This window comes from Hemiscyllium ocellatum, chromosome 13 (assembly GCF_020745735.1).
Source record: "Hemiscyllium ocellatum isolate sHemOce1 chromosome 13, sHemOce1.pat.X.cur, whole genome shotgun sequence".
NCBI classification, from domain to species: Eukaryota; Metazoa; Chordata; class Chondrichthyes; order Orectolobiformes; family Hemiscylliidae; genus Hemiscyllium; species Hemiscyllium ocellatum.
Genome location: NC_083413.1, coordinates 81,953,456 through 81,971,181, shown reverse-complemented (window position 1 = coordinate 81,971,181; position 17,726 = coordinate 81,953,456). Strand labels below are relative to the sequence as shown.

At 43.8% G+C, this 17,726-nt stretch overlaps 1 protein-coding gene across 2 annotated transcripts in view; it reads right to left on the bottom strand.

Annotated features, from left to right (window-relative positions):
- farp2 (FERM, RhoGEF and pleckstrin domain protein 2) overlaps window positions 1-17,726 on the bottom strand; it is a 193,049-nt gene that overhangs the window by 25,018 nt on the left and 150,305 nt on the right. For both annotated transcript variants that reach the window (XM_060835025.1, XM_060835026.1), the window contains exons 17-21: window positions 12,398-12,479; window positions 11,496-11,733; window positions 9,645-9,775; window positions 8,017-8,085; window positions 3,835-3,924 (exon numbers count right to left, since the gene is read on the bottom strand). In XM_060835025.1, the coding sequence (XP_060691008.1) occupies window positions 3,835-3,924; window positions 8,017-8,085; window positions 9,645-9,775; window positions 11,496-11,733; window positions 12,398-12,479 (610 nt within the window). The remainder of the gene's footprint in view (window positions 1-3,834; window positions 3,925-8,016; window positions 8,086-9,644; window positions 9,776-11,495; window positions 11,734-12,397; window positions 12,480-17,726) is intronic.

Below are 17,726 nucleotides of genomic sequence, written 5' to 3'. Positions count from 1 at the left end.
TCCCAACCCAATCTAGTCCCACCTGCCAGCACCCAGCCCATATCCCTCCAAACCCTTCTCATTCATATACCCATCTAAATGCCTCTTAAATGTTGCAATTGTACCAGCCTCTACCACTTCCTCTGGCAGCTTATTCCATACACGTACCACTCTCTACGTGAAAAAGTTGCCCCTGAGATCTCTTTTATATCTTTGCCCTCTCAGCCTAAACCTATGCCCTCTCGTTCTGGACTCCCTGACCCCAGGGAAACGACTTTGTCTATTTATCCTATCCATGCCCCTCAATTTTGTAAACCTCTATAAGGTCACCCCTCAGCCTCCGACGCTCCAGGGAAAACAGCTCCAACATGTTCAGCCTCTCCCTGTAGCTCAGATCCTCCAACCCTGGCAACATCCTTGTAAACCTGTTGGACTATAACCTGCTGGGTGATTTTTAATTTGTCTACCTCTGTCCAACACCGGTTCCTCCACATCTTTTCTCGAAGACAGAGAGTAAACTGGCTCTTGCCCCAATTACGAGGCATCAAAGAAACAGCGGCCACGGCTCAGATGCCCAATGTCCACAAGGTGTGGTTTTCAGCTGGACATTGCTGGCTGTGCTACAAAGTACTGTACACAGGAAGTTACCATGATCAGTAAAAGCAGAGGGATAGAGTCATCAGCTGGGTGGCACAAGTTGCCAGTGGGTGAAAATGTCTTCAGCGGTTACCCTGAGTTTTATTCATAAACAGACAAACCAGCATGCGGTGGTCTCCTGATGGGCTTATTGAAAACATAACTGCAGCCTTTCTGCAGTGATTCGCCACTTAACAAGAGTGCAAGACTTTCTCAAAACAGGTTAGCTGCCGTTAGTCCATTTTCATTATTCTCCTTCCACCATTGCTAGTCTTACCTTCCCCTCTCACTCCATTGCCTCCAACCTCTCACTGTTTCAGATTTTACATTTCTGACCCTGATTAACCCATCACTACGATGTGAAGTCCTTATTAATACTGTGTCCTTCTCTAGAACTGATTCCCTAAGGGTGAGATACTATTTTCTAATTATCCATCACTTGATTCTGATCCCACTCGCTGCTCTCAGTTACTGGAAGGCTGGAGTTAGCAGGAGGGGCCGGGACTCTTTTATTCCCTGGAGTGTAGGAGTCCAAGCAGTGAACTTACAGAGCTTTATAAAATCATGTAGGGCATCACCCAGGTCTTTTCCCAAGGTAAGGGAATCCAAAACTGAAGGGTCTAGGTTTAAAGTGAGGACAAGATTTCAAAGGGACCTGAGCAGCAGCTTATTCCACACAGTGCATGTATGGAATGAGTTTAGATTAGATTAGATTCCATACAGTGTGGAAACAGGCCCTTCGGTCCAACAAGTCCACACCGACCCTCTGAAGAGTAACCCACCCTGACCGATTTCCCTCTGGCTAATGCACCTAACACTATGGGCAATTTAACATGGTCAATTCACCTTACCTGCACATCTTTGGACTTGTGGGAGGAAATCGGAGGAAACCCATGAAGACACGGGGAGAATGTGCAAACACCACACAGTCACCCAAGGCTGGAATCGAACCTGGGACCCAGGTGCTATGAGCCAGCAATGCTACCACTAAGCCATTGTGCTGCCCCAATCTATCCTGTCTATACCTGACATGTGCTTCCTTAATTTCCTGCAAGAGTACAGCTACATCATAAAATATGAACAGAAAGTGCTGCAGAATGGGTATAGCAGTACATTTGGGGGGGGGGGGGGCCTGCAGGAAGAGAGGGAAGGGGAGAGGGGCGAAGAGAGAGAGAGTGTGCGTGCGCATGGGGGGAGAGCGTGAGGGGGAAGAGAGAGATAACACTTCTAGTCTGGAATGACTCTTCTTCAGAAGTAGAAAACAACGGGTTCTAATGTGTAGACCAAGGTGGACAGGAGAAAGTAGAACAGAAGGGAAGGGAGAGGAGCAGGTGAGAGCAAGATTACAGATCATCAGTGCCACACAGCAAAAGGTAAAGAACAGTTCTGAAGAAGAGTTCTACCAGGCTGGAAACATTAATTTTCTCTCTCTGCAAATGTTGCCAGACCTGCTGAGTTTCTCAAGTTTCCAAGTTCAATTCTCCAGCGTCTGCTGTATATTGCTTTAGTTTTACATTCTGACGCATAATGATAACATTAAGGGATAGTAAGGTGAGGGTATGCATTGCTCGCAGTTCCAATAAACTCTCGTCATTGTAACTCCACTGTCATTTTCTCTCTACCAACCAATCCCATGCTGGTCCCACCCAGCCCCACCACACCTCTGTCAATCATTTTATTGTTCATTTGCCTACAGAAGACCACTCTGCACTCCCTTTTATGTTAGCAGCCAATGTACTTTCATCCTGTGGTTTCCCTGCCATTGTCTCCTTTTCACTTCTTTTCTGTACTTTCAATATTCAGCCTGGCCTCCCTTGTATTATCAAATTACTATCTGGTCCAAGACTCCCTTCCCCCTTTGATTCCAGGGGCTCTGGTTTCAATTGCTTGCCAGTTACCCCTTCTGGAAATGTTCCTATACTGTAGTCAAATGATCACTTATTTAAAGGTCATTTCTGAAATCTCATTGCTACAGTCATATAAATAAGGTCAGGGTGTCAGGAAGTTGTACAGTGGTAGTGTCCCTACCTCTGAGCCAAGAGACCTGGGTTCAGGTCCCACCTGAGCAGAAAAAAAGTTATATTCTCTGAACTGTTTATGGCATAGGCCAAGGCACATGTGCTGAAGTCAAGTATATGTAAAGATGCGAATACAACAGAACAACTTAATGTACCAGGCCTAATAACCTTGGTAGAGAAAGTGAGGTCTGCAGATGCTGGACATCAGAGCTGAAAATGTGTTGCTGGAAAATCGCAGCAGGTCAGGCAGCATCCAAGGAACAGGAAATTCGACGTTTCGGGCATAAGCCCTTCTTCAGGAAAGAATTCAGGATTCCTGAAGAAGGGCTTATGCCCGAAACATCGAATTTCCTGTTCCTTGGATGCTGCCTGACCTGCTGTGCTTTTCCAGCAACACATTCTCGGCTCTGATAACCTTGGTACACAAAGCTGTTAAGAGCATATTTTGGGCATTTTTGTTGAAGAGCTCAAACAACCACAAGGAAGACATGTTCAGCCAGAACTTATGCGTCACACCTGTATTTAGAACAACTCCTCTCTCTCTCTCTCTCTCTCTCACAATCAGAAAAAGCCAGTCACCTTTCCATGCCAGGCTCTAAGCTCTCGTCTACAGTTAAAATCTTTCTTGTCTCTCTCTCTCTCTCTCCAGCAATACTATTATGGTGAATTTCCTTTCACTTTGCCACTTACTAACAAAACTGAGTGTTTGACACATTTTCCATTATCCATCATCTTGGTCTCGCCTCTGAAAGGCATTTCCAAGGTGGCACAATTGGAGATCTTTGTTGACTTAGTCTATCGCCCTCTCTGCAAGTGCTGGTTATTAAAAGACAGGCTCAGGGTCACCTGATCCTTATTTCCTGATTTAATTCATCCTCTAGTTAGCCAACATTGATGGTGCTTTGCATTGTCAAACACTGTGACCAAGCTAGATTTCTCAATACAATCGATACGTAAGGCAAGACAGTTAAAATCCCTATGGACATAAAAAGCAGGTTAACACGGATTGTCGGGTTCTGTGCACAACTTGTAGCAGCTCCTTTTGTAAGAGTTTCTTTTGCATTCTAGGTAGCACACTATTTCCCAAATACTTCTATTATCCTTGTAACAAAACTGCTGAACAAGAAAATAATCAGCACAGATTAATCAAAGCCAGTCCATTGAATAAAATCACTGCCAGGCTTTCGCTCTGTATACTTACTATCATTCCACATAGAGGAAGCTGCCCATGTACTTTAAACTGGTTGCTGGCTGTCACTCCTTTGCTCGTGTACAACAGCATGTCAGAGAACTAGGAGAGACAACAAACAAAATAAAAATCGAACTATGCAACTCCATCCAACTGAGTCATGCTAAATGGAATTAAGCACTTGGGAGTGTAATATCAAGCAATCATTAACACATCTGTGACAGTATTGTGCCTTTGAGAGAGATGTGTTTTGTCCTGTTTTTCTTGTAGAGTGGTGTGGCCACAGTGCCGCTGGGATGTCTCCATCAGACAGGTAGCTGAAAACAGCCTGAGTTCTCCTTGGCTGTTTCTTTGTTTTAAAATGAGGCAAAGGAATCATGTGCAGGTAGGGTCAGGTTTCACTCACACGCAGAAAGGTTTTTAGTTTTGCTTCCAGATAGTGAGAATGCGTCTGCTAACTGCTGAGCTAACAGCTTAAGTTCCCAATTGCTAGACTGAAGTCTAAAGACAGTGGGGCTTCCTCTTAAAAATCATAAGGGACAGATTGTTTCTTTCTTCTGGACTGGAGAGGGACTGCATGTGAGAACTATGACTGATTTGCTGAATTGCATTTTTAACCAAAGGGTGTGTTTGTGTGATTCGGCCTATATTGGAACAGTTGATGATTAGCATTAATGAACATATTATCTTGTTAACTATTTCAATAGAGTTAAAGTTATGCAAATTCTTCTTTTTGGTCATATTTTAACTTTGCGGCAAGAATAAAACATGTTTTGATTAAAGCCTAATTATGGACCAATCAAATGAAGGCCTCAGCTGGAACGTTTGCCTCCGTTTTAGGTACCGCATTTCCAGGAGGATGCCAAGGCCTTGGGGAAGATATGACAGAAATTACCCAGAATGGCGGGAACGAGGGTCTGGAATTATGTGGAAAAACTGGGATTTTTCTCCTTACAGCAGGTGTTTGATGGAAGTGTTTAAACTCCTGGACAATTCCGAAGGAAAAACTACTGTATGTGCAGTGACACAGAGTCAATAGCCAGAGGATAAAAATTTAGGATGTGTCAAAAGCAACAGATGGAAATGTCTTTTACACAGCAAATTATCAGCATGGAATGTGGTGCCTGAAGGGGAGGTGGAATCATAGCTTTCAAAAATGAATCTGAGAAATGTACAAGTTTCAGGAAAGAGAAGGGGAATGAAGATAACTGGATAGTTTTCTGGAGGAACCAAGCCTGATGGGGTGAACAACCTCCTTCAATATAGTATTAATCAATGCTTATATGTAATGGAAATACTCAATGCAATCTAAATACAACATCCAGCTCAACCCCCGTACCAAACCTGATCATGTCAAAGCAGAGTATCCCAACAAGTTAAAAGTACACCATTCAATCCGAAACATGCAATAAAATATGGCTACCTTCATAAATGGGAGAATAAATGATACTGTGGAAATAGTACACAGACAAGGAGAGTTCACGTCCATGAACAAAAAAAACCATCATGATATACCATGACTGAATGAACAACTTCACTGAATTCTGAGGTACAAAAGATCATAAGAACTTGGAGCAGGAGTAGGCCGTCTGGCCCTTCAAACCTGCTCTGCCATTCAATAAGATCATGGCTGATCTTTTCGTGGACTCAGTTCCACTTACCCACACTTTCACCTTATCCCTTAATTCATTTATTTTTCATAAAAAAACTATCTTAGCTCTCAATTCAGTCCTAAATCAATTCCCTCTAATCTTCATTTCAACAGCCAGTGGAAACATCTCTCTACTTCTAACTTATCCATTCCCTTCAGAATTTTATATGTTTCTCAAGACTGCCCCCTCATTCTTCTAAATTCCAATGAATATAATCCCAGTCTACTAGTCTCTCCTCATAAGCCAACCCCCTCAACTCCAGAATCAACCTAGTGAACCTCCTCTAGTGACAGCACATCCATTCACAAATAAGGAGACCAAACCAGCACACAGTACTCCAGGTGTGGCCTCACCAACACCTTGTACAGCTGCAACATAACCTCTCTGCTTTTAAACTCAATCCATTTAGCAATGAAGGACAAAATTCCATTTGCCTTCCTAATTGCTTGTTGTACCTGTACATCAACCTGCTGTGATTCATGCACAAGGACACCCAGATCCCTCTGCATATAAGCATGCTGCAACTTTTTACCATTCAAGTAATAATCCTTTTTACCATTACTCCTACCAAAATGTATGACTTCACATTTATTAACATTGTATTCCATCTGCCAGACCTTTACCCACTCACTCAATGTATCTATGTTCCTCTGCAAAGTTTCACAGTCCTCTGCACACTTTGCTTGCCATTCATCCTAGTGTTATGGGCAAATTTTGACACTGTAAATGTGGTTTCCCAATTCCAAATCATCTATATAAATTGTAAATAATTGCTGCCCCAATACCGATCCCTGAGGCACACCACTAGTCACTGATTGCCAGCCAGAATAGCACTCATTTATCCCAACTCTTTGCTTCCTGTTAGTCAACCAATCCTCTATCCATGCTAATGCATTACACCTAATGCCATGCATCCTTATCTGAAGCAGCAGCCTCTTTTACAGCACCTTGTCAAAGGCCTTTTGGAAATCCAGGGACACCACATCCATTGGGTCCCCATCGTCCACTTTGCTTGAAATGTCTTCATAGAATTCCAAAACATTTGTCAAGCATGACTTGCCCTTCATGAACCATGCTGTGTCTGTCCAACAGGGCAATTTCTTTTGAGATACCCTGCTATTTCTTCCTTGATAATAGACTCAAGCTTCTTCTGCATCACAGAGGTTCAGCTAACTGGTCTATAATTCCCCATCTTCTTCCCTTCTACTTCCTTTTTTAAAACAGCGGCATCACATGTGTTGTTTTCCAATCTGCTGGGACTGCCTCAGTGTCCAGTGAATTTTGGAAAATTACTGCCAGTGACCCTGCTATTTCTTCTGCCATCTCTCTTAGAATCCTGAAATGTATTCCATCAAGGCCAGCAGACTTATCTATCTTTAGCTTTATTAGCTTACCCAACACTAGCTCTTCCGTAATAATGATTATTACCGGGTCCTCACCTACCTTGGTCTCTTTAATAATGTGCCACTAAGTGACAGTGTCCTCTGCTGTGAAGACCGATACAATATACCTCTTCAGTGCCTCGGCCATTTCATCACATCCCATAACAAAATGCCCCTTCTCATCCTCTAAAGGACCAATGTTTACTTTAGCCATTCATTTTCATTTTATATATTTATGGAAACGTTTGCTATCTGTCTTTATGTGCTGTGCAAATTTTTTCTCATGCTCTATCTTATTTTTCTTTATAGTTCTTTCTGTGGCTTTCTGTTGACCTCTAAAGTTTTCCAATCTTCTAGTTTCCTGATGTTTTTGGCCACGTTGTATGCCTTCTCTTTCAATTTGATAGCCTGCCTTATTTCCTTAGACACCCATGGCAGGTTACTCCTCTTCTTACAGTCCCTCCTTTTCACTGGAATATACGTTTGCTGAGCACTTTGAAAGATTTCTCTGAAAGTCCTCCATTGCTTGTCAACTGTCCTACCATTAAATCTTTGTTTCCAGTTTACTTTAGCTAGGTCCTCCCTCATTCTATTTTAGCCCTCCATGTTCAAGCACAGGATCCTGCTACTGGATTTTACTTTCTTCACACTTTCCATCTGTATTCTAAATTCAACCATACTGTCATCACTCCTTCCAAGAGGAATCCTAACTATGAGGTCATCAATTATTCCTGTCTCATTACACAGGACTAGATCTAGGATAGCTTGCTCCCTTGTCGGTTCCATTACATACTGTTCAAGAAAATGATCACAGATACACTCGAACTCCTCCTCAAGGCCACCCTGACCGAGCTGGTTCAACCAAAATCCCCCGTGATAATAGCTGCACCATTTTTGCAGGTATTAGTTATTTCCTTAGCTGTACCTAAGTGAACATATACAGATGAACCAACAATGACTGGTATAATGCAAAAGGATGTAATATATAAAAAGTAAAAGTGGGGCGGAAGGAGAAAGAGAGAGAGGAGAGACCTTCAAATAGAGTGAGCATTAAGGCCTTTCATGAGGCCTGATCCCTTCCCAGCATGAAAAAAAAACTGAGGAGGGACAAAATAGCACCTTTTCAATATAGAAGGCTATTAGATAGAGGCAATACTTACCAGGAAAAACATCCTCTGCTGCAGGCCTTTTTTGGTAAGTTTATAGAGACAACCTTCCCGAATGAAGTCCTGAAGGGAGAGGTACAGAATTTATAATCATATTTACACAACATTCAATCTCCATGCGAGCACTGACTGTGAAGACCATCATAGCTAGACCATAATATCCATCCAAAAGGAGCAGGTCCCCTTTGCTACTGCAGCCGCAAGCCCTCCGTGTCATCACTAACTCCCTCACCATTAGAATGGTATTAAACTCAGGCCCTCTCTGCCCTAAGTGAACATAAAAAGATCAGATTCGAAGGAGACCAGGGAGGTTCTCCCTGATGTCAAAACCAATTTTGATCCTTCAATCAACACCAGCAAAAAGACACCATCTAGTCTTTATCACACTCAGGTTTGAGAGATCCCGTTATGAACAAATTTCATATTTGAGCCCCCTAAAAGCCTCATCGCTTTGTCCCTTGCAGACAAAGATGACTTTCTTCCACTCTCACAGCGAGTCTGTAGTTGGCTTCCGCAGGCTCTGTTACACTTCTTCCCGACAAAAGCACAAATCTCACTACACCAGGCCTTTGGGAAAGCCCAAGGTTGTGAAACAAACTGTCTATAAACGGTTCACCAGACTGAATCCCGAGATGGTAGGATTGTCTTATGAGGAGAGATTGGGTCTGCATTCCCTAGTGTTCAGAAGAATGGGAGGTGGCCTCATTGGCACATACATAAATTCTCCAGGGCTCAACAGCATCGAAACAGGATGAATGTTAGCCCCTTGGCTGGAGTGAGGAAGTGGAGGCTGGGTCACAAACTAGGGGACAGGGGTCTGAGAACAAGGAGCAGGTCTTTCAGAACTGCGGTCAGGAGGAATTTCTTCCCTCCAAGGGTGGTAAATCTTTGGAATTTTCTGGCCAGAGGCCTGTGGAAGCTCAGTCACTGAGTATGTTCAAGACAGAGATCAAGAGATTTCTAGATATTAAACAAACCAAGGGATACAGGCATAGTGCAGCAAAACTGGGTTGAGGTAGATCAGCCACGTGATTGAGTTCAATCGTAAAGCAGACTTGAGGGGCTGTTAAGTCTACACCAGCTTCTGTTTCCAGAATACGTATGCCTCCTTCTTTTACTTGCTCTGCAGTGGAAGGAGGGAGAGAAACCAGTTCACTAGGACCACGGACAAGTCAACAATAGTGACAAGCATCAGAATATTCTGCCGCATTCCTCTTAGAGTCATAGAGATGTACAATATGAAAACAGACCCTTCAGTCCAACTCGTCCAGGCCGAGCAGATATCCCATTTGCCAGCATTTGACCCAGACTTCCCTGAAGCCTTTCTATTCATGTACCCATCCAGATGCTTTTTAAATGTTGTAATTGCGCCTACCTCCATCACCACCTCCTATACATGCACCACCTTCTGCATGGAAAAGTTGCCCCTTAGGTCCCTTTTATACCTTGGCTATTCACCCTAACTATGCTCCTCATGATTTTACAAACCTCAATTTCCAAGCTTCTCTTGTACCACCTTAAATGAAGCTGGAACCTGTGACAGGACCAGATTAAGCTGTCATTTTAATCAACATCTTGAATCTGTAAAAAATCAAGCACTACATATTTCTTGGGGTACTTACTCTTCCTGGCAGAATCAAATTCTCAATGCCAATAAGATCTCGCTGCAGCTCCGTGAGTTTCTGGAAATGCTCCAACCTGATTAAACTGCTGTGTAACTGGGCACTCATGTCCCTGACCTCCTTCAGAGCATCTGCAAATGGAAACCAACAGAAAGACTGGTGAAAAGCTACTAAACCCACTGATATGTACCATAGTTCTTCTGTTCTTAAAATGCATCAAAGGGTATGCGGGGAAAGTGGGAATAGGGTACTGAATTAGATGATCATATTGAATGGTGTAGCAGACTCAAAGGAACGAATGGCCTACTTTTGTTCCTATTTTGTACATTTCTATAGGAACCAATAATTCATAACTGACCATTGAAACCTGTGACTGAACAGGGGATAAGGAATCTTATCAGGCACATCGAAAATACCAGAATGAAGGGTATCAGGGTACATTGAAATGTCAAGTATCAGATCAGCCATGATCTTACTGAATGGTCATGGGCCAAGAGGCCTACTCCTCCTGCAGTTCAAAATGTCACATGTTACACTCCACACTACTGCTAGGATTGTGTTTGTTTGTACCTATACAGCAGCAGCATTGCACCAAATTGCCCCAAATCCTCTCATGCTCTGGGCATTTCAACTTAAGTCTGCTGACTCATTGAGATCTGTTTAGTACCGTAAACCAAAATGCACTTCTCCAGTGGTCTTAACCCACAGACTGTCGGCATTATTTGCTGCTGTCTCTGAAACTGCAAGGCCCACGGGAATCTCTGTAGCCCTAGTTCTCCAGCTTAATAGCCTCCTAGTTGCTTCATTCGCTCTTCCAGCGTTTGTCCAGCCCCTGGACCTTGCCCAGCCATGTGACCAACATCAGCCAGTTAATATCTGTACGCTGCAAGGCAATAATTCAATGCTTTGTTGGCCGTCACTACATGGTCTGACAGTCTGAGTGATTTACCATCTGTAATAGAACATAGAACATAGAACAATTCAGCACAGAACAGGCCCTTCGGCCCACGATGTTGTGCCGAACATCTATCCTAGATTAAGCACCCATCCATGTATCTATCCAATTGCCGCTTAAAGGTCGCCAATGATTCTGACTCTACCACTCCCACGAGCAGCGCATTCCATGCCCCCACCACTCTCTGGGTAAAGAACCCACCCCTGACATCTCCCCTATACCTTCCACCCTTCACCTGAAATTTATGTCCCCTTGTAACACTCTGTTGTACCCGGGGAAAAAGTTTCTGACTGTCTACTCTATCTATTCCTCTGATCATCTTATAAACCTCTATCAAGTCACCCCTCATCCTTCGCCGTTCCAACGAGAAAAGGCCGAGAACTCTCAACCTATCCTCGTACGACCTATTCTCCATTCCAGGCAACATCCTGGTAAATCTTCTCTGCACCCTCTCCAAAGCTTCCACATCTTTCCTAAAGTGAGGCGACCAGAACTGCACACACTACTCCAAATGTGGCCTAACCAAAATCCTGTACAGCTGCAACATCACTTCACGACTCTTGAATTCAATCCCTCTGCTAACGAACGCTAATACACCATAGGCCTTCTTACAAGCTCTATCCACCTGAATGGCAACTTTCAAGGATCTATGTACATAGACCCCAAGATCCCTCTGTTCCTCCACCTGACTAAGAACCCTACCGTTAACCCTGTATTCCGCATTCTTATTTGTTCTTCCAAAATGGACAACCTCACACTTGGCAGGGTTGAACTCCATCTGCCACTCCTCAGCCCAGCTCTGCATCATATCTAAATACACACCAATACAGATTACTGCACTTTGGTGACTAGCCAAGAGCTGTGTGTGTGGTGTTATACATCATGCTGATACCTACTCCTGCAGTCGCTGTAATCTCGATGGTCAGGGCGATACTGTTTGCAGAGTCGCTCTAAGATGAGTTTGTAATGCATCAGCCTCTGGATTGGCTTCAGCAGGAATGTGTTCAGAGGTAAGTAACAGACCTTCTGCAGCTCAAACTCTTTGTAAACACCCTCCAATTTCTTGGATTGCTTGGTGGCTCTCTCCAATTCCATTAAAACTTCATCATATTTCTGTAGATAACTGGTGAACTCCTGACATTTAAAAGGATGAAAGTTCATAAATAAGGTTCATAAATACAGTTAATTTCAGTTTTATAAAAAAGAGCGCAACACATTTACACAGAGCTGAAACTATTTTCCATGTCCTATGGGCAGGTAATGTAATTATTGGGCAATTAATCCACGTAATTAATCCCCAGTTTTGAATCCTGCCACGGCATATGGTAGAATTTGAATTCAGTAAAAATCTGGAATTAAAGGTCTAATGATGACGATGAATCCATTGTCAACTGTCAGTAAACCCATCTGATTCAGTAAGTTAACTGCCATCCCTACTCAGTCTGCAGTCTAATTGACTCTTACCTGCTATGAGGGACGAGCAATAAATGCTGCTTAGCATGTGACATGTGACATGTGCATGTGACATTCACATCTCATGAATGAATAGAGCAGATCGATTCCTGTAGGTTCAGTCACTGCAATACAATGTCTTGACCAGACAAGGGATGGAGACAGGTGGATAAACAACAGCTCATACATGACTTGTCCTCTTGCTGGGACTTAAGGACAAGCCATGGGAAGGAGACAGAACTGAAGGGAGCAGGATTCCACAAAGACTGGTGAAAAGGATGGTCTACTGCATGCTTGTCTCCTACTGCTACCTTCACACAAACATGATGATGCGTCGATACTGTACCTTGAGAGCGCACATGTTCCGAAGCATAACATCGCCGATTCTCTGGTAGTCTCCTTTCACGTGTGCATTTGACCTTCCTTCCCTGAAAATTAAACATACATGATAAAACACACACTCTGAGCAACTCCTTCTCAGTGAAATCCTGCCTGTAGAGGGTCCAGTGACTTCTGGATTCAATCTTTATGCTTTGGAAGGCCCAACAAACTTGGGATTGAACTGTCCAGTATAGCAACCCCTGGATAAAGTATCTCCCTGAACTAAGATTTGGATGGCTGCAGGGAACATTTCCTCCAACTGAAGCATTGCTTGGAAGTAGTTTCTCTTAGTACCTATTATAACATAACTCAAATTATGAAGTCATGCCCGTCTTGGCCAGACATTGCAAAGACAGATTTTGAATTTAGGATTGACACACTTCACTTGTAGCATAAATGCACATCAACATTACCAGATGAATAAAGATGAAGGAAGCTATTTTGCCTCCAAAAAAACTCATCCAAACAAAAAAGGTGATCTGTTCTCAGGGAGGGAAGAGTCAGAGGCAGGGAGATGGCTCTCCCCTCAATCAGGCACGGCGAGTGAGGCGTTCCTTGCACCTCTCCCCCCCAGAGTTCACCTGCAATCCCAGCCAGGTTTGCTGTTGAGCTCCTGTGATAGGAGATACAGGCCATTAACACCAGCAGCAACAGGTATGAACTGCCCACTGAGTTCCTGAATTGGTGGCAGGACAGGAACATCACCAACCATCTGCCCACGATGGATTTAATTGGAGTGTAAGCGAGAAGCTGTTGAAATATCCAACCAGCACCCTTGCTGCCAAACTCAGAGATACCCAACGCAGTACGTCCTCTCCCAGTTCAGGTGCCACTCCCTTGACAGGGAAACACTGTCGTCTCCCAGCCTGTTTCTTATTCATTTTCAGGTTTATCTTAAAGTCTTGTTGCTTTGAACTTTGTCAGAAATTTTGGAAGAATGATTATATCCAAAACATTAACCCTGCATTTCTTCTTGTAAATACTGGCTGGCTCGCACCATCTTTCAGTTCTTCATTTGTGGTCTTTGTATCAGATTTCCATTAGTTATCATCACAGAATAGCAACAGTGTAGTTGGTAGCCATTCAGCCCGTAATAATTTCTTTCCTATTTGTGATCTAGACTCAGATCTACAGCACAGAAACAGACACCGGCCCAACAAGTCTGCACCGTCAACAACAGCTGACTCACTATTCGTATGCCATTTTCCAACACTTGGCCTTGTGATGATGGTCTCCACTTTTACGACCCTGTTTCCGTGGGAACAAGAGAGACTCACAATTGGTGCGTTGCCTCCCAGGTGCCCAGGTTCGTGATGTCTTGGATTGTGCTTTCAGGATCCTCGAGGGGGAGGGGAAGCAGCCCTCAATCGTGGTCCACAGAGACACTAACGACATAGGTAGAAAAAGGGATGAGGATCGAAGGCAGAAATCCAGAGAGCTAGAATGGAAGCTTAGTGCTCAAACAAATAGAGTTGCTGTCGGTGGTTTGTTGCCCGTGCCGCATGCTAGGAATAGGGAGAGAGGAGTTGAACATGTGGCTACTGGGATGTGCCGGATGGAAGGTTTCGGGATAATTGGGGCTCATTCTGGTGTAACTGGGACTTGTATAAACAGCAATAACCTTGGGGGGAGGAGGGTGAAGTTTGCTAATGCTCTGTGGGAGGCTTTAAACTAATTCAGCAGGGGGATGGGAACTTACATTGCAATTTCAGGGTCCAGGAGGTTAAGAGTACTGAGGATAGAAATGAGGCTTCAAGATCGCAAGAGTTCACTAGTAAGCAGGAAGGTGGTTTGAAGTGTGTCTACTTCAATGCCAGGAGCATCCAGAATAAGGTGGGTTAATTTGCAGCATGGGATTTCGATGTAATGACCACCTTGGAGACATGGATAGAGCAGGGACAGGAATTGTTGTTGCAGGTTCTAGAATTTAGAAGTTTCAGTAAGAACAGAGAAGCTGGTAAAATAGGGGGATGTGTGATTTTGAGTGTCAAGGACAGTATTATGGTGTCAGAAAAGACGTTTGAGGACTCGTCTGTGGAAGTAGTATCAGCTGAGGTTAGAAACAGGAAAGGAGGTCACCCTGTTGGGATTTTTGCATAGGCCTCCGAATATTTCAGAGATATATGCAGCATTGATGACTGTCATAATGTTAACTGATAAACCAACTTAATTTTTTTTCTTCCTCTTTTGTATACTTTCAGCATTTAGGTCAATTATTCAATGATTAGTTTGCAACAACGTTGATAAGTAAATTGTAAAGCTACAGTCCAAGATTTCCCTAAGATAGTCAGGACCCCATCTGAGGTTGTAAGCTGAAAATTTGGTTTTGTGAGCTGACATAGCAATGGTTACCATGTCGACACACACTTTCCCGTCACTCTTTTCCGTTCCTCCTCTTATTGTCATAGATTTTTTGCACTGACCCTTCACTCAGGAAACTACCATCCAAATTATTGGTCAGCGTATTGAGTACAGTTGTTGGGAGGTCATTTTGTAGCTGTATAGGACATTGGTAAGGCCACTGTTGGAATATTGCGTGCAATTCCGGTCTCCTTCCTATCGGAAAGATATTGTGAAACTTGAAAGGGTTCAGAAAAGATTTACAAGGATGTTGCTAGGGTTGGAGGTTTTGAGCTATAAGGAGAGGCTGAACAGGCTGGGGCTGTTTTCCCTGGAGCGTTGGAGGCGGAGGGGTGACCTTGTAGAGGATTACAAAATTATGAGGATCATGGATAGGATAAATAAACAAAGGCTTGTTGTGGTTCTGTTCACCGAGCTGGGAGTTTTTGTTGCAAACGTTTCGTTCCCTTTCTAGGTGACATCCTCAGTGCTTGGGAGCCTCCTGTGAAGCGCTTGTGTGCTGATTCCTCCGGCATTTATACTGGTTTGAATCTGCCGCTTCTGGTTGTCAGTTGCTGTCCGCTGCAGTGGCCGGTATATAGGGTCTAGGTCGATGTGTCTGTTGATAGAATTTGTGGATGAGTGCATGCCTCTAGGAATTCCCTGACTGTTCTCTATTTGGCTTGCCCTATAATAGTGGTGTTGTCCCAATCAAATTCATGTTGTTTGTCATCTGAGTGTATGACTACTAAGGATAGCTGGTCGTGTCGTTTCGTGGCTAGTTGGTGTTCATGGATGCGGGTTGTTAGCTGTCTTCCTGTTTGTCCTATGTAGTGTTTTGTGCAATCCTTGCATGGAATTTTGTACACTACGTTGGTTTTGCTCATGCAGGGTATCGGGTCCTTTGTCCTGGTGAGTTGTTTTCTGAGAGTGCCTGTTGGTTTGTGTGCTGTTATGAGTCCTAGTGGTCGCAGCAGTTTGGCTGTCAGTTCAGAAACGCTCCTGATGTATGGTAGTGTGGCCAGTCCTTTGGGTTGTGGCATGTCCTCATTTCATTGTCTTTCCCTTAGGCATCTGTTGATGAAATTGAGCGGGTATCCGCAAAGAATGAAACCGGAAAGCAACAACACCCCCAGATTCATGGACTACCTAAAGTACACAAACCAGACATCCCACTCAGACCCTTAGTATCCCTACCAGGAACACCATCACACAAACTGGCTAAAGAGCTACAACAGAAACTGAAACACCTGATCAGCGGATCCAGACACTCTATACAGTCAACACAAGAATTCTTGGACATCATCAGAAATATACACATAGACAAGGAAGAAACCATGGTCTCATTCGATGTAACAGCACTGTTCACCTCTATTGACAAAACCCTAGCCAGAGAAACAATATCCAACCTGCTGGACATACATAACAGACAACAGGACGTTGAACCTATTAACAAAGACGGCATACTTAAACTACTGGACCTATGCCTCACAACACATTCAACAACCAGCTATATGAACAAATCAACGGAACACCCATGGGCTCACCAATCTCCGGACTCATAGCAGAAGCAGTAATGCAAAGGTTAGAAAAAACTGTTTTAATGTAATTACAACCCAAACTCTGGGTCAGATACGTGGACAACACCTTTGTAATCATTAAAAACACAGAAATAGAGAACACACACAGGATCATCAACACCACACTCACAGGAATCCCATTCACGAGTGAGGAAGGAAAGGACAACCAGTTCCCATTCCTAGGTGTGATGGTACAGAGAACACCGAATGGAGAATTCACCACGAAGGTATACAGAAAAGCCACACACACAGACCAAGTCCTAAACTACAAAAGCAACCACCCCAACACACACAAACAAAGTTGCATCAGGACATTATTTAAAAGGGCCACAACACACTGCAACTCACCAGAACTACAAAAAGAGGAGGAAGAACACCTATACAAGATATTCACCAAAAACGGATACCCGCGCAATTTCATCAACAGATGCCTAAGGGAAAGACAACGAAATGAGGACATGCCACAACCCAGAGGACTAGCCACACTACCATACATCAAGAGCATTTCCGAACTGACAGCCAGACTACTGCGACCACTAGGATTCATAACACCACACAAACCAACAGGCACTCTCAGACAACAACTCACCAGGACAAAGGACCCGATACCCTGCATGAGCAAAACCAACGTAGTGTACAAAATTCCATGCAAGGACTGCACAAAACACTACATAGGACAAACAGGAAGACAGCTAACAACCCGCATCCATGAACACCAACTAGCCATGAAACGACACGACCAGCTATCCTTAGTAGCTATACACTCAGACGACAAACAACATGAATTTGATTGGGACAACACCACTATTATAGGGCAAGCCAAACAGAGAACAGTCAGGGAATTCCTAGAGGCATGGCACTCATCCACAAATTCTATCAACAGACACATCGACCTAGACCCTATATACCGGCCACTGCAGCGGACAGCAACTGACAACCGGAAGCGGCAGATTCAAACCACTATAAATGCCGGAGGAATCACCACCGAAGCGCTTCACAGGAGGCTCCCAAGCACCGAGGATGTCACCTAGAAAGGGAACGAAATGTTTGCAACAAAAACTCCCAGCTCGGCGAACAGAACCACAACAACGAGCACCCGAGCTACAAATCTTCTCATAAACTTTGAAAACAAAGGCTTTTCCCTGGGGTCAAGGAGTCCAGAACTAGAGGGTATAGGTTTAGGGTGAGAGGGGAAAGATATAAAAGAGACCTACATGTATGGAATGTGCTGCCAGAGGAAGTGGTGGAGGCTGGTACAATTACAGCATTTAAAAGGCATTTGGATGGGTATATAAATAGGAAGGGCTTGGAGGGATATGGACCAGGTGCTGGCAGGTGGACTAGATTGGGGTGGGATATCTAGTGGGCATGGAC